Genomic DNA, 19,807 nt, shown 5'->3' on the forward strand with positions numbered 1-19,807 from the left:
CTATAGGTGGGCACCATGCAGCTGGTAATCAAACCAATATAGATGGTTGAGTAGGCACCCGTTGTCTATGGTTATGCTGCCTTGTTGTTTCCTGCTGCTTCTGCACGGTTCCAAACCCTCAGCCTGAGCCTCCAAAGGACAACCAATCGTGTGTGAGGCGTGGACGGCTTGGCCCATGCTTTCAGAAATCCGGGGCGGGAAGGAGCTCCCAAAAGAAAGAAATCACGCCGCTTGCCTTTGCAGCTTCAAATTTTCAAGTCAACTCTTTATTTACTTGATACCTTGCCTACATAAACCTACCAATCTCTGTTTTTTCCGATTTCTGCTGAGAAGTCGTGAGCCAATCTCGAATTGCCACCATTTCTTGCATCCCACCTCCCACCTCCCACCAAGCAACCTAGCCACCGACTCCATCCGTCTGGTCTCTACCCCACAATTAGCGGCGCCTTAAGACCAGAGCTCTCTGTTTGGGCTGAACACTCACCACAACACCACAGCTCAATTGTACTATTCACATCGAACCGCCATGGCTCCCACTACTGTCCAGAATCCTCCGGCGCCCGTCGAGTCCAAAACCGCCCTGAAGAAGAAGGCCAAGGCCGCTGCTGCTGTCAAGGCCGCTGCCGGCACCGAGTCCCCTGCCCCTGCTTCCGTTGCCGGCGGCGAGAACCCAGATGACAGCTCTGAGAATGGCTACATCCGCGAGCTTTCCAAGTAGGCAGTATCCCCAGACAAAATGAGTCGATTCAATTGCTGACGCATCGTGCTTGCAGGAACATCCGCAACCTCAACAAAAAGATCGTAAGTTGGCTGCCACGCCACTCCCACCTCGCCTGCTCCCATCCGCTGACCGATTTCCCAGTCCAATGGTGCCAGAATCGAGAATTTGATCAACGAGCATAGTGGCAAGTCACTCGAGGAGCTCGTAGCTGCCAAGATCATCAATGCCGACCAGGCTGCCTCGCACCTGAAACGCCCCTCCCTTCAGAACCAGCTCGCCCAGTTCGAGAAGGAGCTTGCCATGCACAAGCAGATCGAGGCCGACCACCGTTCCCGTCTGAGCCAGCTGGAGACTACGCTGAAGGAGAAGTTCGAGAAGGAGAAGGAGGAGCTTGTTGCTGAGACAAAGCAAAAGGTCGAGGCCGAGGCCGACGAGAAACTGAGGGGCTACCTTTTGGCTCTCTCGCAGTTCCTTCGTCTCGCTGCTGCCCGCCGTCTCGCCGAGGCTGATAGCTCGATTGATGAGAATGCGGCTATCGAAGGTGTTCTTCTCCATATCTACTGTGGTGATAATGATTCCGTCACCGAGATGCTCAAGTTGGTCCAGGGATCAGATGAGTGCGTCCTTGGTGTTGAGGGGAGGTTACTGAAGACTACCTGCAAGTTGCTGATCAGTCGCTATTGTCAAAGGTGTGCTAACTCTTTGTAGTTGCCGATATCAAGGAGGAGGCTTATGCCCATCTGAACCCAAACTACAAGCGTCCCAAGCCAGCCGAGCCCGAGTTTGCGGAAGAGCTGAAGTTGGACGAGTACGAGTCGACCGTTTTGGTCGAGACTGACCCAACAGTTGCCAATGCCGGTCTCACCGAGGTTGACGATGGCTCTGCCGTCGCTTTGACAAACGGCCATGGCCAGGACGCCTCGTCTGCTAGCGGCGGTGCTCCCGGCAACGCCGATGTCGCCGACAGTGCTGCAAATGCCGCTGGCGAGAACCAGTGGGATACCGGCAACACCATCTCGGACTCGCAGGAATGGGTTAATGTCAACGTTCCCCGCGATCTCGGCGAGACGGAGACCGGTGCGGCCGCTACACCTGCCCAGCCTACTGCCCCGGTTACCAACCAGTCGTGGGCTGACGAGCATCCCGAGACGGCGGCCGAGGCTACCACCCCTGCCGATGATGGATTTCACCAGGTCCCGAGCCGCAGCCGTGGCAGCCGTGATGGTGGCCACCGTGGTCGTGGCGGTTTCCGTGGCCGCGGTGGTGGTTTCCGCGGTGATGGCCGTGGACGCGGTCGTGGCCGTGGTGGTGATCGCGGGGGTTTCCCCTCGCGTCCTCGCCGGGAAGAAAGCCAGGGTTAGTAATCCTGGTCTGATCGTTTCTGGGATGGGCGCACACAGGGTTGATCTCGTCTCGCATCTCTGGTTGACCAGAGTGTTCGTCGTTGTGCATTTCATGGTTTTGACGGCGTTTCCCATATGATTGCACGCACACATACCAAAAACAGGAATTCACACAGGAGCATGGCTTGTATGAGCTTTTTAGAAAGAGAAAAAGGAGGGTTGCTTAATTTTCATTGCGGCCGCTTCTGCGGGCCTTAATTGGCAATGTACATTACAAAGGGCATCAACAAAAAACGGAATCTGGAGGGAAACATCATGGGTGGCGCGGCGGAGAGATATGGTGGCAACTACAGGACATGAAATGGCGGGGCGGACGGACTTTATGAACAGGGTGAACAACATAATCAAGCAAAGTCCTAGGACGACACGGGACTTGCGAGACGAGCTTAATTAGGTTGGGCGTTTGTAAACTGCGGTTTTTTTTTTGGTTTTTTTTTATGGGCGCAGGTATGGAACGAGTTGCTTGTCTGGTGGGCTCTCTGGCTCTCTTTTTGAAGGGGTAAAAAAGGGGGTCTGGAGTTGTATCATAGGATGGGCGAAAATAAATACTTGGCTCATACTTGCGTGTGAATTGTGTTGTTGATTTTTGATGTCCCTGTCGCACCACCAAAACCATACACCCAGCAGCAACAGAGCCACGGTCCAATCAGGGCTGAAGACACCTCTCGGTGGGGTGATGTCTTTACTTGAACCCCCTGAACGGTGTCCCCAGGGCTCTCCCCTTGTCGTCGAATTTAACGCCTTCTTTTCTGAGGAGTTCTTTTTTCTCGATGAGGGTGTCTACGCCTCCTACACCGTCGGGGCTTTTGCGGGAGATTTTGCCTTTGAAGCCGCCTAGGGAGTTGCCTGTTGCTAGGACGCGGTGGCTTTATCCTCGAGTTAGCTTTCAAGTATAATGGAAGGGGGGACAAACATACCAGGGAACCCCGGGAGCAAAGGGGTTTTTCCTTAGGGCGTTGCCGACTGCTCGGGGGGAAGACTTCAGATGTGTGGACATTAAGGCGTAGGTTGTGAAGGAGCCTGGGGGGATGGTGAGGAGGAGGTGGTAGACTTTTTTTTCGAAGGGGGTGATTTTGGGGGAGGTGTTGATTAGGGTTTTGTAGTTTGGGGGTTGGGGGGCGGTGGAGATGGAGGAGTGTTTTCTTTTGGTGGTGGTTGTGGTGGTGGCGGTGGTTGTGAGGAGAGGGGTTGTTGTTGATGGGGGTGTGGGAGGGAAGAATGCTGGGGAGTCTCTGGGGGAGGGGAATGTGAAGGGGGTCGTTGGGGGGGCTGTTAGGGTTGTCATTGTGGCGTTGATTGGGCGGTTGATTCAAGTTGTGGTTTGGAGACGATGGAGGGAATGTCGATTATTGCTGCGAGTCAAGCTCCGGGATGAGATGGGGTGGCGATCTTATGGAGTTGATCAACGAAGCACAAAATCTGGAGCAAAAAGGATATTGCTTCAGCGGATGAATGGAGGTGTAAGAAGTTATTCCAAATTCTTGTGAGGAAACTCAAACGGTGATCTTTGTCCATGATTACCAAGACGGACCGATGTCACTCCAAGGGCGCGTCTCATCAAGCGTGCACGTGGCTAGGAAGCGCGTCGATGGTGCGCTGTCACGTGATGCCACCCTCTTGATATCGATGAGACGGGCTTCAGCTCGTGGTCGATAGAACAACAAACAGGAAGAAAGTGGAATATCCAACCCTTTGCGGTTCGTATTATTCATACCGATCCAATTCAGCTGGTACACAATCAAGGTTTCTTCGCCATTGGACAAGCAGGAGCTCACCGCTCGTTCTTTCCTCATTCACAGAGCCTCGGTCAGAAACCGGGCAACAGGACAGTGCAACTGGCATTTGTTGGCAGTTTCTGTTAACCCGAAGGGTGATTCGAGGCCAGAGACCCTTCTTATTTGTTGACTAGGCTTCCCACTTCAGGTTTTACTCCTTGAGAGGTTGCATTCGACCAATTCCATAGACGCTCACCAAGATCTTCGTTTGTGATTTCAACTACAGAAGTCGTTCAAATCCATCACAATACCATATACCATCATTTAAGATACCAGCAACCAAGTTTCCACTCCCAAATAAATCACGAGCAGCTGTAAGCCAAACGCTCAAGTTTCATGTGACGCAGATGTAACAGTGGCGCAAGAAGGCACGGAAAGATGGTGTCGACCCCGCGACGCCCGGCCAAGCTGGTGACCGTCCCGCCAACTGAATATATTACCCTATCTTACCCATTAGCAGACCTACATGATCAATCTTGTCATCTTTCGACTCTTGATCAACTAAACTCACCATGAACCGCAAAATCGAATGCCGGAGTGATGGGTGTGGAAATGAGGTCTTATTCAAGCCCACTCTTGAGGGGGGCTTCAACATCCATCAGCCGAACTTAGACCACTACCACTATCGCGATCATAGGAGATCGGTAGCTGGTGGGCGACATCTTTCTCCTTATTGCAAGCAACGTAAGGTCCCTTTCTTAGACATTGTGATGATGAGAAGGCGAACTGAGATGCGGTAGACACTTGTGTTCACTTCCACCGTGAAGAGTGCTGTACTAATAAGAAGCCTCCCCATGACACCGTTTGTGCTGTTCGTATGTTGACCCTGAAATGTCAACCTGCCGTGTGATGTGATGGTGATTAACAATGCCATCAGACACGAGATGTCCCATCCCGGACTGTCATCAAGCTCGGGCTCAGTTTCTCGACCCCAACTTTGACCCCCTTTCGAATGCTGTGCCGAGATATGCTCGCTATGAAGTGTGTGCTGACCGTATGTCTTTTCTCTCGGTAACCAAAGCTTTGATTGTTTGCTGACTGTGGTTGTGAAGACAAATGCATTGTTCCGAGGTGCGCACAGCGAAGAGCGTCGACTGGTACTACCTTCTGTCAGGCTCGTGAGTATTTCCCTCCAATTCTGACACACAGAACGGTTACTGATATCATCAAGATGGGTGCAGAGCAGACGGATGTGGCGACGAGCGCCAGGACCAGCTTGAGTGTTGTGAGAAACGTATGTGCAACCTCATTCTCTTCAAACTCTACGATAGACGGTACTGATACGATAGCTCAAAAGACCGATGTCACGCCAGGGGCTGCGACTTGGTTGTGGAAGGCAACCATACCCTCTGTGCTCACCGTCGGTGCCACCGCTGAATCCCATCATGGACAGCTGCTAACCACCAAATGCAGATATGACATGCGAGATGAACGGCTGCGGAGGAGCAAAGCATTTTGAACCCAACAAGAAGGAATATTTGCCGTATTGCACCAACCGTATGTCCCTGCTTGTTCATGAGTTTTGGTGTCCAGTCTAACCATGACATTTTTCAGATGCCACCTGCCCAGTTGCCCGATGTAAGCAGACGAGACTGGACCGACAGTCAGCTTTCTGCGATGACCATACCTGTCGAGAGAGGAGCTGCAACAAGAGCGCCAGAGTGAAGCCGTATTGTGATGATCGTTAGTCTTCCCCGTCCCCGTAATTGCAACCGAGACTGACTTTGGACAGATCGATGTGCGGAAATCGACTGCGCCTATCCTATCGCCGACAAAACTGGAAGGTTTTGCCCACTGCGTAAGAGATATTTGCTTTGCCTTGACAAGTAGTACCGGATGCTAACACGAGAACAGATACTTGCCGAGCCGAAGACTGCTTAGAGTTCGTCAACAGTTTCTCCATATACTGTCAATCCCGTGAGACCTTCTTATCTGACCGCTTCTCCGGCAGATAGCAGATACTGACATCAAATAGACGGCTGCTCCAAATCCAAATGCCTCCAACAATCCATCGTCGAGTACCTCTGCCTAGACCGTAAGCCCACCCCCTCTCCCCAGAAACCGCCAATTAATTAACAAAATAGACCTCAAAAAACACTACACCGCCCTCGGCCGCCGCTCAGCCCTAACCCCTGCCTCCTCCCAATTCGGCACCGTCGCAACAAGCACCATAGCAGAGGACGACGATTCCTCCGCTTCAGACGACAACGACGAGAGACGCCCAGGAATAAGGAATAAACCCCCTAGCCTGAAAGGCGCCTACCCGTCCTCTTCGACGTTTAGCACCACCCACAGCCATACAAGATCAGCACCCATCTTTGTCCCTAACTCCAATTCTGGCAGCGGTGGAGGCAAAGAGACACCATTGACTATGAGGCCGAGCACAACACTCCAGATTCATACTCAGAATAATACATCTGACCCTCATCACCCCTCGCCGTCGCAAAAGGGCCCGGGGTTTTACAAGGTGAACACTGCTGCTGATGGGGGTGGTGGTGGTGATGGGGAGAGTGTTAGGGCACCGTTGCCCAAGCTTGTGCCTATGTCTCTGCCTGTTCCGAGCGACGATGGGAAGACAGGTTCGAGGCCGAAGCTCATGGAGGATATAGAGGGTATGTTGTACAATCCTGAGAGGGGGTGCTGGGAGTAGTGGCCGTGCTAATTTATCTGTTGATTATTCCCATTTGTGAGATTGGAGTAGTTTGAAAGGAGAGAATCATCCTTGATCAATTGCAAAGGGTAATTTATTATACCGTGATTTAACCGTGACCTCTCTCCAACACGACAAATCGTGCCCAACTCTATGATCCCCCTTCCCCATTACTTGCCCAAGCGTGAGAATCTCTATGGTTGATTGTAAAGTTTTTTTTATATAAACAAAATTGGAAAAAAGAAAAGGCCCGGAGCCCGACGCAAGAAAAGCGAACAGCGGCCTTTCCTACTATAGCAAACCAAACACCAAACTTTAGTATAATGACGCAAGGCTAAAACAACCTGGAACCCCGAATAGATAGCCCTTAACCAGACTTTTTACTTAAGGGCCACCCGTTCGGGGCTATTCCAACCTCACGTTACTAGGCTAATTTTTCTTTTATCACAGTAGAAAAGGCCACTGTTCCCGTCTCTTGCGTAGGGCTCCGGCCCTCTTTCCTGTTTTTTTGAAAAAAAAAAAAAAAACTTTATACCCACTTATAGGCTCATGAGGAATCTCGATCGTTCCGTTACGCCACCACCTCTCGCAAACGCAATGACACTCCAACCAAACATCCCCCTCCCCATCCATTCCCCTTGTCCACCCCTTCCATAGATCCTGACCGACCCCTTTTAATCCCCAGTATCAACCTCCAAATCAACCTGCACCCCATTACTAACCCCGTAATCCCCTAGCGTGATATGATCCTTAAACGGCCTCTCCCCCTGCCTCTTGAGCAAAATTTCGTGCGGCTCCCGGCCAACCTTCATGGCGACCATAATCTTGAACTGGCCGACCGTGTCGGAGGGAAAAGCGGGGATCTGGGCTTTGGTGCCCAGTCTATCATTCACCGTGACGACAATCATTTCTTCTTGTGGCGCGGTGGGTTGCCTGGGCTTCTCCTTCTTTTCTTCTCTTGGCTTATCCCTTGGTCTGTCCCGTCGTGGCGAGCGCTCTCGTCTTGGGGAGCGGCGCCTGTCACGAGTGGCATCCCGTTCCCGGGGGGCAGCAGCAGAGTCGCGGTCTCGTCTGGTCGGGGAGCGATTTTGCCTCGAGCGATCATTGTTGCTGTCGCGGTCTCTATCCCGTCTATCATCCCGATCGCGATCACGCCGGGGCGAGCGGTCGCGGTAGCCGCGCTGGAGGTTCTTGTCGCTGCCGTCTCGACCACCGCCGTCGCGACTGTCTTCGCTAGTAGTAGGACGTTTCTCTTTCCATTTGAACCCCCCGCTGGCTTTTGGTCGTCTAGGCGGGGATCGACTTCGTGATCGTGACCGGCGACGAGGTGGTGGGTCTGCATCCGCCATTTTGGGGATTTGTTGTGGTTGTTGAGAGGAAAGAAGAAGAAAAAAGCGGTCGCAGATTGGAGGAGGGCCTTCAAGGTGCAGAGGCACCTTAGCAGTGACGAAATTTAGGTGGGGCGCCCGGTTTGGGGTCGGTCAAGTGGCAGATGCCAAAGGGGAAAAAAGGTGAGCAGAACATGTTAAACTAGCTAGGTAGCCATTAACAATAGAGCAATATGCTTCGAGAAGATACCTAGATAGATCCGTACGGTCTCTAACTCGTACAGAAGAGCAGAAATTCAAGAGTTGCCTATCCAAGTTTTACGCAATCGTACAAGCTGCCTGATAGACAACAAGGCGTACACACCATGCCCGAGCATTTGGCGAACACATACTTGAACAATATTGAAAAGGAGCTCCCTAGGTAGATTTCAAACACTGTAAACAGTTGGCAGTCTGGGTGTCATTCTATCCGCAGCATCCAAAACTCGTCCCCAAAGAGCTCTCACTTCAAACCAAATCACCAAGCAATAAGACAAAGCTAGGCCAAAACGTTTATTCTTTTATGCACCAGAGGTCTACATAAACACAATAGGCACCTCCTTTTTCGCCCTTTTGCCTTTTTATCATCACGATGTAAAAATGCAGCGCTTCACATGCATTAAGTATCGCAGACCACACCAGACAAATGCCCCCGTAGACGCCGCCATTACTCCGAATCCAAACGCCGAAGAGTCAACAACAAGCCCAAAAATGTGCCGAAAGGAGTATCATACAATAGAAGATATATAGAGAGAGAGAGAGGAAGCTGAAGGGTAAGGAACAAGAGAAGTTACAGAGCAATTCGAGGTAGCAAAGCCAGACCGCTTTACTCCTTGCTGTGCTTCTTCTTCTTCTTCTTGTGCTCCTTCTCCTTTACTGGCGCCGCCTCCTCCTCGTCATCATCGTGCTTGCGCTTGGAGCTCTTGGTCTTGGCTGGGCTTTCGGTCTCTTCTGTTGGCTCCTTGGACTTCTTCTTCTCCTTCTTGTCCTTCTTCTCGCTCTTGTCCTTCTTCTCCTTCTTTTCCTTCTTCTCCTTCTTCTCCTTCTTGCTGGCCTTCTCCTCATCGGCAGGCGCATCCTCCATCTCAACCTCCTCAATGAGGGGCTTGGCAGTCTCGGCCTCAGCGGCGACACCGTCGGCATCGGCGTTGTACTTGCGGGCCTCCTTGATGTCCCACTTGGGGACAGTGATGTTGTTGGGGTTGGGGCCGAGCTTGGTGGAGATGGGCTTGCCCTCCATCAAGCGCAGGCTGTTCTCGAGCTTGGCGCGAGACTTGATGCCGAGCTCGGCGCGAGTCTCATCATCGACATCCTCGTCGAACTCGGAAAGAGCATCAGTGCGCACACCAAGGGCGACCTTGGCGGCGAGCTGACGGGCAATCTTACCCTTGTTGTTACCAGAAGCCTGGCCAACGAGGGAGGCGTGGTAGATGAGACCATACTTGGGGGTCGCGTGCTTGGTCTTGAGGGCACGGAAAAGAGCCTTTTCGGCACCGAGAATCTGGATGGTAGAACCGGGGTTCTTGGCCAAGCTGATGAGGGAACCAGCGTGGGCAATAAGACGAGCACCAACAAGGGCGCCGAGAAGCTCGGTCATGTTGGGGGAGATGGCCTTCATGCGGTTCTCGAGGTACTCGGAAAGCTGCTTGCGGTACTCGGAAAGAGCAATGACACGTTCAGCGAGAAGCTTGATGTTGTTGAGATCCTCCTCGTTGATCTCGGTACCCATGGAAATATCAGCGGCAGACTTGACGGCAGCCTCGATTTCGTGAGGGAGAATTTCGGAAAGGTCGGTCTCAGGAGCGTTGGTGCGGACACCCAGAGTAACGATAATCTTGGCATAAGAGAGGTTGTCGGGCAAAATCTTGGCCAACTCGGGGAAGTGCCAGCCGTACCATTCCTTGACGCGCATGGCATAGGTGTTGAGCTCCTTGTCCAAATCGTCAAGGAGAGAAACGGCATGGACAATCATGATGTCGACCTTCTCGGGAGAGAACTTGAGCTTGTGGCGGGAGAGGGAGTGGGCCAGACCCAGAGACATCTCCTTGAAGTTTTCAGGGAGCATGCCGGGGACAAGCTCGGGAAGATGTTGTCTGATGGCGCGGAAGAGCTCATTCGTGGTGCTATCGGAGATGGGCTTGATGTTGAGCTCAGGCAGCTTCTTGATGGAGGCGCCAAGCTTGCTCTCGGCAACGGCAAGGGTGACCTTCTTCTCATCCTTGAACTCGTTGAGGAGGTTCTGGAGGCGTGGTGTGACCTTGCCTTCTACGAGGCCCGAGATTTCCTCGAGAGCCGAGGCGGCGCTGTCGAATTTGGCAAACTCCTTGTACTTGATCCTGTTGCGATGGTTGGTACTGGTTCTTGCTGTCAAGGTTTTTCGGTGGCTGGGTGGAAACTTACTCCTTGACGATTTTCTCAGTGGTGGAAAGACGGTCGGTCAGGTTGTCGTCCTCCAAGAGCTTCTTGTCGGAAGCCTTGAACAGGCCATAACTGCATTGGCGAGTTAGCTGTCATGTTCAATGCCGGCTCAGGTGTGTCGCGACTCTTGTTCAAGTCAAGCAGTCGCAATCGCGTCTCTACAGAGAGAAGGGCCCATTGAACAGTCGGCACTTACCCGGCGCTGGTTTCGGTAAGAATGAAAAGACCCATGGCGACAAAGTGCGATGCTGAGCCGATGTGCTCCTGCAGTTGTCGTGGGAAGTGGTGGGAAACAGCTGTCGATGGGTGCCGTTCTTTCTGTTCACCAGAACCTTCAAGCAGCAGCAAAAAAAAAAGTCAAGAGCGAAAGATCAATTTTTTTTACCACCAGTTGGAGTTCGCAGGTGGGGGCAGTGTGGGCCCGTGCGTTGTACCAAGGTGCTTTTTAGACTTCACCGCAGGCACCACAAAGCCAAGCCAAGAGCTGACTGAGGCTTGATGGCTGCTGTTGCGTCGTCGTTGTTGCTGCACGGTCCACCTACCTTGAGACCAACCAAGACAACCAAGTTCCCGTCACACGTCAACGCCGCCTTGAGCCGCGCCTCACCTTCAAGCTTTCTCTCCAACAACACTTAGGAGACTGACTCTCTGTCACGGTCATCTAAACCTCCAAGCTTCAGATCAACATTGCCCAACATGGAGGGCCTCTTCTTCAACGTCAACAATGGGTATGTAACATAACACCTCCATATGTATCTGCATGATGCATCACTTACCCCAAGGGTCCCCATCACTGACACTGACACCCCCCCGCAAAGCTACCTGGAGGGCATCATCCGCGGCTACCGCAACGGCCTCCTCACCAGCACAAACTACACCAACATGACCCAATGCGAAACCATCGACGACCTCAAACTCCAGCTCGGCCCCGCATACGGCGACTTTCTCTCCACCCTGCCCCCCAACCCATCCACCTCCAGTCTCGCCACAAAGACAACCGAGAAGCTCGTCTCCGAGTTCCGCTACGTTCGCGCCAACGCAGTGGGCTCCCTCGCCAAGTTCATGGATTACATCACCTACGGGTACATGATTGACAATGTCGCCCTCCTCATCACCGGCACCCTCCACGAGCGCGACACCCGCGAGCTCCTCGATCGGTGCCACCCCCTGGGTTGGTTCGAGACCATGCCTGTTCTTTGTGTGGCCACCAACATCGAGGAGCTCTACAACAGCGTTCTCATCGAAACCCCCTTGGCCCCTTACTTCAAAGGCAGCCTCTCCCACCAAGACCTGGACGAGCTCAACATTGAAATCGTGAGAAACACACTCTACAAGAACTACCTGGAGGATTTCTACAACTTTGTCAACACCCACCCCGACATGGCGGGCACCCCGACAAGCGAGGTCATGACGGAAATTCTCGAGTTTGAGGCGGACAGGCGGGCGATCAACATCACGTTGAACTCGTTTGGAACGGAGCTGTCGAAGCAGGACCGTAACAAGTTGTATCCCACTTTTGGCCGGCTCTATCCCGAGGGGACGTTGATGTTGTCGAGGGCGGATGATTTTGAAGGGGTGAGGCTTGCGGTGGAGGGGGTGCATGATTACAAGTCGTTTTTTGAGGCTGCGGGACTAGGAGGTGGTCCGGGGGGACCGGGGAATATGGGAGGGGGTTCGGGGTCGGATGGGAAGAGCTTGGAGGATATGTTTTATCAGAAGGAGATGGAGATATGCAAGGGAGCGTTTACGAGGCAGTTTGGGGCGAGTATAATTTATGCTTTTGTTAAGCTGAAGGAGCAGGTATGTTTTTCCTCTCTGCTTTTTCACAAATGGTTATGGAACTAACACGGTGAATAGGAGGTCCGCAATATTCAGTGGATATCTGAGTGCATAGCTCAGAACCAAAAGGAGCGCATTGGTAATTACATCAGTGTGTTCTGACCTGGGTTTTGGGCGGATGGTTTGGTGTCTTTTTTCATTGTCAGGCTGAGCTTGATGGAGGCTCTTTAGTATTAATGCGCCCTGTTCAGAAGCATGCGTTTTGACTTTTTCTTTGCTCTTTTTATACTCGTAGCACCCTAGGCAGGCGTATTGGCGATGTGGAATCTTTACAACGACGAGACCTTGTGTCGTCTCTCTCTCTCACAATGGCGGGGTTTGTCTCATCTCTTTTGGTTCGGTATTGTGTATATTGTACATAAAGGACGTTATACATCTTGCTGTCTTTTTTATACACATCTCACTTTTTTTGCTTTCCAGGGGGTATAATTCATTAAACCTCGATCTGGTTCTTCCAGCACGCCGGGGTGATGCCCAGCGTCTTGAGCATAAACTGCCACCGCTCACTCCCCCTCTCCTTCTTCTCCATGTACTTGAGAAGCCGTTGCCTCTTGTGGAGGAGCAATCTCAGACTCCTTTTGTTGTTCTTGTCCTTGTAGCCCTTGTGCCCCTCGAGCGAGAGAGCCACGGCTCTGATCTTGGAGGTTAGAATGGCGATCTGGACCTCGCTGCTTCCCGTGTCTGGGCCGGCGCGGACGGGCTTGGGTCCCTGCGGGGCATTGATGGAGGGGTGGGGGGCGGCGTGGTCGAGGGTGACGTCGGTGACGTGACGGCCAAAGGTCTCGATGCAGCGGCGCTTGTTGGCGTGTTTCCTGTCCTTTGCGGAGCCATTGTTGAGGTCTGTGATGCGCTGGAGGGCAATGATGGCCTTTGCGACGTTCTCCTCGTGCTGTTTGAGGTCGGTGTGGGTGTCCTCGTCGAGGGGTTTGGTCAGGCGCTTGGACTGCTCAATGGCCTGCTCGATCTCTTCTTTGGTGAGGAGGTAGTTGGCCAGGTGGGGGGAGATGGGGAGCTCGTGAGGGGGGGCGAGGGGGTTGCCGTCGCCGTCGACTGGGGGGGTGGAGAGGGGGGCTTGTCCGCCCGAGTCGAAGGATTCGACGAAGGGGGTGGTGATGCCGTGGATGGGGGAGCCCCAGGCTTCTTTGCGTTCGGCTTCGAGCTCGGCGCGGCGGCGGAGGTTGGCGTTTTTGCGCTGTTGGGTTTGGGCCCAGCCGTAGGGGTCTTGCTTCATGCGGCGCTTCATTTCCTTGCGCTTTTCTTTGGTCTTTTGGGAAACATTGGCTGTCTGGATGAGGGGGAGGTGGGACAGGGCTGGGGTTGTCGTCGAGGCGGGAGATGGGCGGAGGCACACTGGGGGGTTGTGTTAGTTGCGCATGTCTCTATATCAGGCGCAAGATAGAAGGCAGCTGAGGAATAGCTTACGCGAAAGGGTTCGCAGCCCCTGGGGGACGGGTAACCTGGGAGGCATCTTGACTTGGTTGGCGTTGAGGGTGGTCTCCCAGCGCTCTCCGGACCTTCAATCGCTATCCGTACGTCGGCTCACTGCTCACAACTTTCTCACAGCTGGCCTGCATCTCCCAGATTTTGGGGCCGTTTGCGCTAGACTGGACCAGGACTAGCGGATGTTCACCTCTCCCGACAGGGTCCCTCAACTCGGCGAGACGGAGCTTCAAAATTCCGGGGCTGAATTCTGCCTGGCAAAAGCGGTCAGTAGCTCTTCACTTCAGCAGCTGGCACTCGGACCGGCAGAATCACCTGCCCAGTGCACCCCCGGCTCGCCAACCACACAACCCTGGCGGGGCACCCCACACAAAATCAATTGTGTGTGCCAAATTCCTGTAGCTCCGCCTTGCAGCCGTCGCGGAGTCCCGAAAAAATATATCCCACCAGAACGCCAATAGCCTCGACCTCTTTCTCCCGTCGACACGTCCTGCCGCGAGAAAGCACCGTCAAAATGGCTCCCGCTAACCTCCCCTCCATCTTCAATGCCACCAGCCAGGACATTGAGCAGCTCCTCGCTGCTCAGTGCCACATCGGCTCCAAGAAGTACGATCATCTCGAATCTCGAAAAGCTGACGATCTTTTGCTAACCTCACTTTCACAGCTTGGGTGTCCATGCGCAGCGTAAATAATCCCCTCACGACCGATTGACGAACGAAGAGAAGATTGGGTTATCTGACAGGTTTCTGCTTGTAGCCTACCTCTGGAAGACTCGCGCCGACGGTGTGAACATCATCAACATCGGCAAGACCTGGTATGTGGAGGAAACTCGGCTCGGCGAAGCTATTCGCGAAGAACGGGCCAACACCACGAATTCGAGAAGGAAGTGTGGATATTAACACTGTTTGCAGGGAGAAGATCGTTCTCGCTGCCCGCATCATCGCCGCCATTGACAACCCGAGCGATGTCTGCGTCATCTCTGCCCGTCCCTACGGTCAGCGTGCCGTCCTCAAGTTCGCCGCCCACACCGGCGCTCAGGCCATTGCTGGTCGCTTCACCCCCGGTTCTTTCACCAACTACATCACCCGGTCGTTCAAGGAGCCCCGCCTGATCGTTGTCACCGATCCCCGCACTGATGCCCAGGCTATCAAGGAGGCTTCGTACGTCAACATCCCCGTCATCGCCCTCTGCGATACCGACTCTCCCACCGAGTACGTCGATGTTGCCATCCCCACCAACAACAAGGGTCGCCACTCCATCGGTCTCGTCTGGTGGATGCTCGCCCGTGAGGTCCTCCGCCTCCGCGGCACCATCTACAACCGCGAGGCTCCCTGGGACGTTATGGTCGATCTCTACTTTTGTATGTATACCCCTATTTTGTCGCAGAAAGGACAAGAACTAACTCGGCATCACAGACCGCGACCCCGAGGCTGAGGCTGAGGAGAAGGTCGAGGAGGAGAAGCTCCCCGGCGTTGATGAGGAGGGTGTTGCCGCCATCGAGTCCGGCTTCCCCGCTGCTGGTGGTGACTGGGAGGCTGCTCCCGCTGCCTTCCCCGCTGCCGGTGCTGCCACTGGTGAGTGGTCCGAGGCCCAGGGTGCCCAGTGGGAGACTGGCACTGGTGCTCCTGCTGCCGACTGGGCTGCTGAGCCCGCCAAGGAGTCTTCGTGGTAGACGACTTTGAGAAAATAAAAAGCAATTTGGGGTCAGGCGTATCGGCGATATGGGCTCTGGCTTGACTACTTGTCAACACTTTTTCTCTTTCTCCCCTTTCTCCAGGCTGGCTCTCAGGCTTTTCGTTTGCAACCATTGTGTCCTTGGCGCAGGTAAAATTGACCTGCACTAATGAGGGAAAGATATCCTCTTTGGTGGCTGTCTCTGTTGCCGCCGCTGGAGAGGGGGAATGCCCTGTGGGGTCAAGAAGAGGTGGACTTGATCGTTATCTCGCCTCGCCTCGGTACGGTTGTATTTTGGACTGGGGCAATCTGGTCTAGATGGGGGGAATGTTTAGACTTTTTAGCTAACGGGAGCTGACCTGCCCTACTTTTGTGGTACTATGTGATGTTTGATGTGTGATTATGTTTCCAAAGGCTGGACTTTTTAGTGACTCGGATCATATCATGAAAAGGGGCTTCTTTGAGGGGACTTGGGCTGGGGGTTGGTTTTGACCCTGTAAATTGAGAGTCTCGAAGAGAAGAGTCTGGTCCTTGGGAAGGTACATTGTATTGATGTGGGTACTCTTTTCAAGAATTGGGAATTCACAGTCAGCCCGTCGGATTCTTGCTTTGGATTTGATGATTCTGTCTGACAATGGGGGGTTGCGAATGATGTGTTCATCTTCATGGTTAACGGGGATGGGAAACGGTTTGTGCTCTCTTTCATGGTGCTGACGAGGTAGAAGTGAAAGTATTTGTTGTAGTCTTATTGGAGGAGGTCACTCGATGATATTTTATCACTACCTCTTTCACCAGATTATGGATAGCGTCAGGCTTGAGCTAGCTAGGCTGTTGGTTGAGGGGGGTTTGGGGTGTGTGGTTATGTTTGAAAGAGGGATCTTTTCACGCTTCATGATCACGATGTTAGTGATGTGTGATATTATTGTCTGCCTTGTGGTGAGGAGTCTATATGTGTCTTCCCGTGCGTGTTAAGTGTTTGCGTGGAGATGGTGGTTTCGTGTTGATGATGTGCTTGGGGGGGTTGGGGTTGGGGGACTGGTTGCTTGCTGTGAGGGGGATCTTGGAGAGGAGTGGCTGTGAGGCTGCTTTTGAGGCGGGAAGGTGCGTTGATGAGGTGTGGGAAGGTTGGTTTGGTTGGTTTGGTTGGAGAGATGCGGAGGGGCGTTTGGTGGAGGGGGGGGGAGTGGAGGAAGGATGTTGTTTTGGGAAGAGGGAGGTGGGGGAGAGGAGAGGGTGGCGTTGGAGGTTGAAGATAAATAGCCTGTCCTTTTGCCCGGGTGGAGTTTATTTCTTTTTCTCTTCTTCATCATCGTCTTGCGGCATCATCTTTGGACATTCGGTTCACTTCTTCCTTTCTCATCTTTCTCTACTGGTCGTCTTGCTCCTTCATCTGACTCCTGATGTGACATCTCGTGTCACCTCTTTCTTGACGCTCTTGCCTTCTCGATCTTGCCGCTGCCTATTTGTACATGGTTATTTTCATGTCTTTTTTATTTCAGAGTTCATCTCCCTTCCCGCTTGCCAACATGGATAACCACCGAGGGGAGCCTCACTCCGTTCTATTCGACATGGGAATTGATCTGTCCGCCTATCTCAACAACAATGTTGTGGGTTTCAGCCTGGTGCTTGACATCGCGCCTGAGGTAATCCTTCCTCCATCAGCTTGTTTCGATATTCTTTTGAGCCAATGAGACTGGCAAGCAACAGGTCTCTTATTTCTCTTTCTTGAACGCCGTCTCGAGATGAGATTCTTCAGCTCCAGCAGACACTCGGCAATCGCGGTGATCTTCAGCTCTCACCACCTCCTACAACAGCCCCGGCGGCGAGTTCTCCCCTTCCCCACCCCGTCTCGCATTTCATCCTCTTGACTCTCCTATGTCGCCTTCTATATACTCAACACACAACAATATCTCCATCGCCGAACCTGACGCCGTTGTCATGTTCCGCCACCGGAGCCTTTCTATCTTGTTTACCTACCAACTCACCTAGCATTTCGACCTACCTGTTCTACATACAGCACCCCACCTACCGTGCTTACCAACACCTGCACATGCCACCATTGCCTACTGGACTTACGAGCGCAACCCTATCACCTTGAACCACGGCATACCCCAGACGCGACAGCCCGTGTGTGTAGCAGACTCCCCCGTGCCAAGGAAGGTCCTGGCCTTTTTCAGGCACCCCAGAGCCATACCAACAAGCGAGATCAGTGAACTCGCCTTGCGAAACTTCCCTCTGGTTGGAGTCACTGTCGCTTGTGCTCTCTGGGAGTACGAACTGATATCCGAAGCCATGCCTTACTGGCCAGAGAACTTGGCGAACTGCCTGAGGCTATGAGCCAGCCGACCAAGAACAACGCGGAGATACGTTGGGCGGTTCGCCGTCAGAGACCAACGCGGAGATACGTTGGGCGGTTCGCCGTCAGCGATCGGCACCGCAAGCGTTATCGTTGTCGACCAGTGGTTCTCCCGCTCAGAGTCCCCCATGGTGGGGGCTGCCCTTTTGTCGAACTGCGAAACCGACCTACCTAGCGGAAAACATACCTTGTCACGGTGCCTTCCCGGTGTGCATATGGGCATCGAGGGCATGGCGGTGGCCAGCCAACGGCTCGTCAAAATGTCCAGCTTTTTAACTGGGAGACCACCTTCGGCCTGTTTATGGAGAACACCTCGGGGTCGAGGCCTTCACGCTTTGTCTCGACCAGGAGGAAGAAGTGCAATTGTTGCAAGAGCCTTAAAGTCACGCGAGAAACGCGTGACTATACCGCAACTCACGTCAACTCCCACATCCATTTCTGCACAAGGACTGGAGACTTGCGTGTGTGAAAGGTGGGATTGGGGAAGAGAAACTGAGAGAGAGGGTGTAGTCTGAGAAGGATGAACAGGGTCACGATAAAACGAGGTTTATACAATGGGGTTTGCTTATTTTTGGGGTTTCTTGAGCTTTGATTGGGCCGGGAAGGATATGATGATGGAGATGAAGGGTGGTTGCTAGGTCTCTAGTGGGTACACAGGAGTTGGGTGGATGTTGGGGAGTTTGTGAGAGACGGTTGGGTTGTTGCTCGGTTCGGCGATGTGAGGAAGTATTGTGTAGGTACGGTATCTATATTGATCGAGACCTGGACCGGCAGGCACGGGTGATAATCGGGGTTTTGTGATGACGTAGAGATGTTTGAGTTATTAGGAGATGATGGTGAATACAAGCGTGCTACAAAGTTCGACCAAATTCTCTTCCAACATGTGATGTGATGTTGACTTCGGTGATGGCGGACGACTGTTTCCTGCCCGCATTTATTGGTGATCAGGATATGTGATACCAGCATTTGGACATAGGTTCGTTTGGTTGGGAAGATGAGTAACTCCGTGGAGGTGCTCGGATAATTTTGAGAAGTGATGCCAATCAAGATGAAGACAATAATATCTCGACAATTTTAATTTCAAGGGAGACTCCCCATAGTTGAGATTGAAAAGGATATAAAAGTCCATTAATGGTAAGTAGGAAGCAACTACTAACCGTTGATATTTCTTGGGCAGCATAGCTTGAGTGAGAGGACCATCTTTCCCTCGCGGGTGCAATTGATAACTCTGTCGAAAGATGAATGCTTCAACTTCAACCACTTTCAAGATTCAAACACCACAACACCAGAAACCACCACTCCAACCCACTCACCTCAGCAAACCCGCCTTGACCCAGCCAATCTCAACTCAACAACGTCCGATTCTGAGACATTCATAGCACCCCATCAAGTCAGCACGTGGTGGCAGTCAGCCTCACTCTCAACAAACATTACCATCGTCGATCGATCCCGTCATTACTTTCCCTTCCCATCCCAAGAGCTGACTTGACCCCCACCTTCCCCGACCGCCCCCCGCTTTCATCCCATCTTTTTCCCGCACTCGCTTGATCATTTCGGCCTGCATACAACTTGCATCCAGCCATTCTCAAACTTCGGTTGTGCCAGGAACAGAAACATGAATACTACTTACTCCCAAAAACCATTGCTTCCCTTCCGCTGGTGTGAATTCCCGGGGCCTGACCAACCCAGCCAAGAGTAAGACGCGGCAGAACCACAACACGATACCCCAGAACGAAGTCGAAACGGTCCCAATGGGACAGTCAGATGCGTACCAGGGTGGTTACCATGCAGGAGGACATCCTTTGCATTGTGTTTGACAGACGAGAGAAAAAGAAGAGACAAAGCAACAGCCAGTTGACAACTGATACCTCGGCAGTTTTCTTACTCGCGTCAAACACCGTCACAAGGCTCGGGTAAAGAAAGTCGTGATGTCTCTCAGTCACAAGTTCACCCTTGCCAAGCCCCGCCTGACCTAGCAGTCGATCGCCATCAGTCAGATCTCGATTGGAAAGGTATGACCGCATCAAAAAAGCTCCCAAGAAAAGATGTGTCTGTCGATCAGGCACAGGAAACAACAAAACTGCCACAGTCTCGTTGTTGGATGTTCAAAACAGTAACACAAGTAATAAGTGACGTTGCCATCGCCCGCCCTCCGGCCAACCGC

At 52.8% G+C, this 19,807-nt stretch overlaps 9 protein-coding genes across 9 annotated transcripts; 5 read left to right on the plus strand and 4 right to left on the minus strand.

Annotated features, from left to right (window-relative positions):
* Positions 1-526: 526 nt before the first annotated feature.
* QC762_604870 (uncharacterized protein) lies at positions 527-2,082 on the plus strand (the record flags this gene model as incomplete). Its single annotated transcript, XM_062892184.1, has 4 exons — positions 527-714; positions 774-801; positions 863-1,379; positions 1,430-2,082. 4 exons carry the CDS (start codon positions 527-529, stop codon positions 2,080-2,082), a joined length of 1,386 nt encoding a protein of 461 aa, XP_062740262.1.
* Positions 2,083-2,642: 560 nt separating this feature from the next.
* QC762_604880 (uncharacterized protein) lies at positions 2,643-4,112 on the minus strand. Its single transcript, XM_062892185.1, has 2 exons — positions 3,042-4,112; positions 2,643-2,990 (listed from the first exon to the last, which is right to left on the minus strand). Exons 1-2 carry the CDS (start codon positions 3,407-3,409, stop codon positions 2,807-2,809), a joined length of 552 nt encoding a protein of 183 aa, XP_062740263.1. The 5' UTR covers positions 3,410-4,112; the 3' UTR covers positions 2,643-2,806.
* A 654-nt stretch (positions 4,113-4,766) lies between these two features.
* On the plus strand, positions 4,767-5,188 carry QC762_0091170 (uncharacterized protein; the record flags this gene model as incomplete). The annotated part of the gene is made up of 3 exons (XM_062884054.1): positions 4,767-4,882; positions 5,049-5,133; positions 5,171-5,188. The coding sequence occupies 3 exons, from the start codon at positions 4,767-4,769 to the stop codon at positions 5,186-5,188; spliced, it is 219 nt and encodes a 72-aa protein (XP_062740264.1).
* Positions 5,189-5,314: 126 nt separating this feature from the next.
* Positions 5,315-6,693, plus strand: QC762_0091180 (uncharacterized protein; the record flags this gene model as incomplete). The annotated part of the gene is made up of 6 exons (XM_062884055.1): positions 5,315-5,396; positions 5,454-5,582; positions 5,632-5,697; positions 5,754-5,816; positions 5,875-5,934; positions 5,984-6,693. The coding sequence occupies 6 exons, from the start codon at positions 5,315-5,317 to the stop codon at positions 6,547-6,549; spliced, it is 966 nt and encodes a 321-aa protein (XP_062740265.1). The 3' UTR covers positions 6,550-6,693.
* A 530-nt stretch (positions 6,694-7,223) lies between these two features.
* HUB1 (ubiquitin-like modifier hub1) lies at positions 7,224-7,898 on the minus strand (the record flags this gene model as incomplete). The annotated part of the gene is made up of 1 exon (XM_062892186.1): positions 7,224-7,898. The coding sequence occupies one exon, from the start codon at positions 7,896-7,898 to the stop codon at positions 7,224-7,226; it is 675 nt and encodes a 224-aa protein (XP_062740266.1).
* Positions 7,899-8,405: 507 nt separating this feature from the next.
* Positions 8,406-10,791, minus strand: NOP58 (Nucleolar protein 58). The gene is made up of 3 exons (XM_062892187.1): positions 10,531-10,791; positions 10,317-10,406; positions 8,406-10,252 (listed from the first exon to the last, which is right to left on the minus strand). Exons 1-3 carry the CDS (start codon positions 10,563-10,565, stop codon positions 8,743-8,745), a joined length of 1,635 nt encoding a protein of 544 aa, XP_062740267.1. The 5' UTR covers positions 10,566-10,791; the 3' UTR covers positions 8,406-8,742.
* Positions 10,570-12,275, plus strand: VMA6 (H(+)-transporting V0 sector ATPase subunit d; the record flags this gene model as incomplete). Its single annotated transcript, XM_062892188.1, has 3 exons — positions 10,570-11,062; positions 11,153-12,134; positions 12,192-12,275. The coding sequence occupies exons 1-3, from the start codon at positions 11,031-11,033 to the stop codon at positions 12,273-12,275; spliced, it is 1,098 nt and encodes a 365-aa protein (XP_062740268.1). The 5' UTR covers positions 10,570-11,030.
* A 209-nt stretch (positions 12,276-12,484) lies between these two features.
* Positions 12,485-13,860, minus strand: QC762_604930 (uncharacterized protein). Its single transcript, XM_062892189.1, has 2 exons — positions 13,596-13,860; positions 12,485-13,523 (listed from the first exon to the last, which is right to left on the minus strand). Exons 1-2 carry the CDS (start codon positions 13,639-13,641, stop codon positions 12,607-12,609), a joined length of 963 nt encoding a protein of 320 aa, XP_062740269.1. The 5' UTR covers positions 13,642-13,860; the 3' UTR covers positions 12,485-12,606.
* A 267-nt stretch (positions 13,861-14,127) lies between these two features.
* Positions 14,128-16,245, plus strand: RPS0 (structural constituent of ribosome; the record flags this gene model as incomplete). Its single annotated transcript, XM_062892190.1, has 5 exons — positions 14,128-14,219; positions 14,278-14,297; positions 14,370-14,427; positions 14,525-14,973; positions 15,029-16,245. 5 exons carry the CDS (start codon positions 14,128-14,130, stop codon positions 15,283-15,285), a joined length of 876 nt encoding a protein of 291 aa, XP_062740270.1. The 3' UTR covers positions 15,286-16,245.
* Between the last annotated feature and the right edge of the window lie 3,562 nt (positions 16,246-19,807).

Source organism: Podospora pseudocomata, chromosome 6 (genome assembly GCF_035222375.1).
Source record: "Podospora pseudocomata strain CBS 415.72m chromosome 6, whole genome shotgun sequence".
Lineage (NCBI taxonomy): Eukaryota > Fungi > Ascomycota > Sordariomycetes > Sordariales > Podosporaceae > Podospora > Podospora pseudocomata.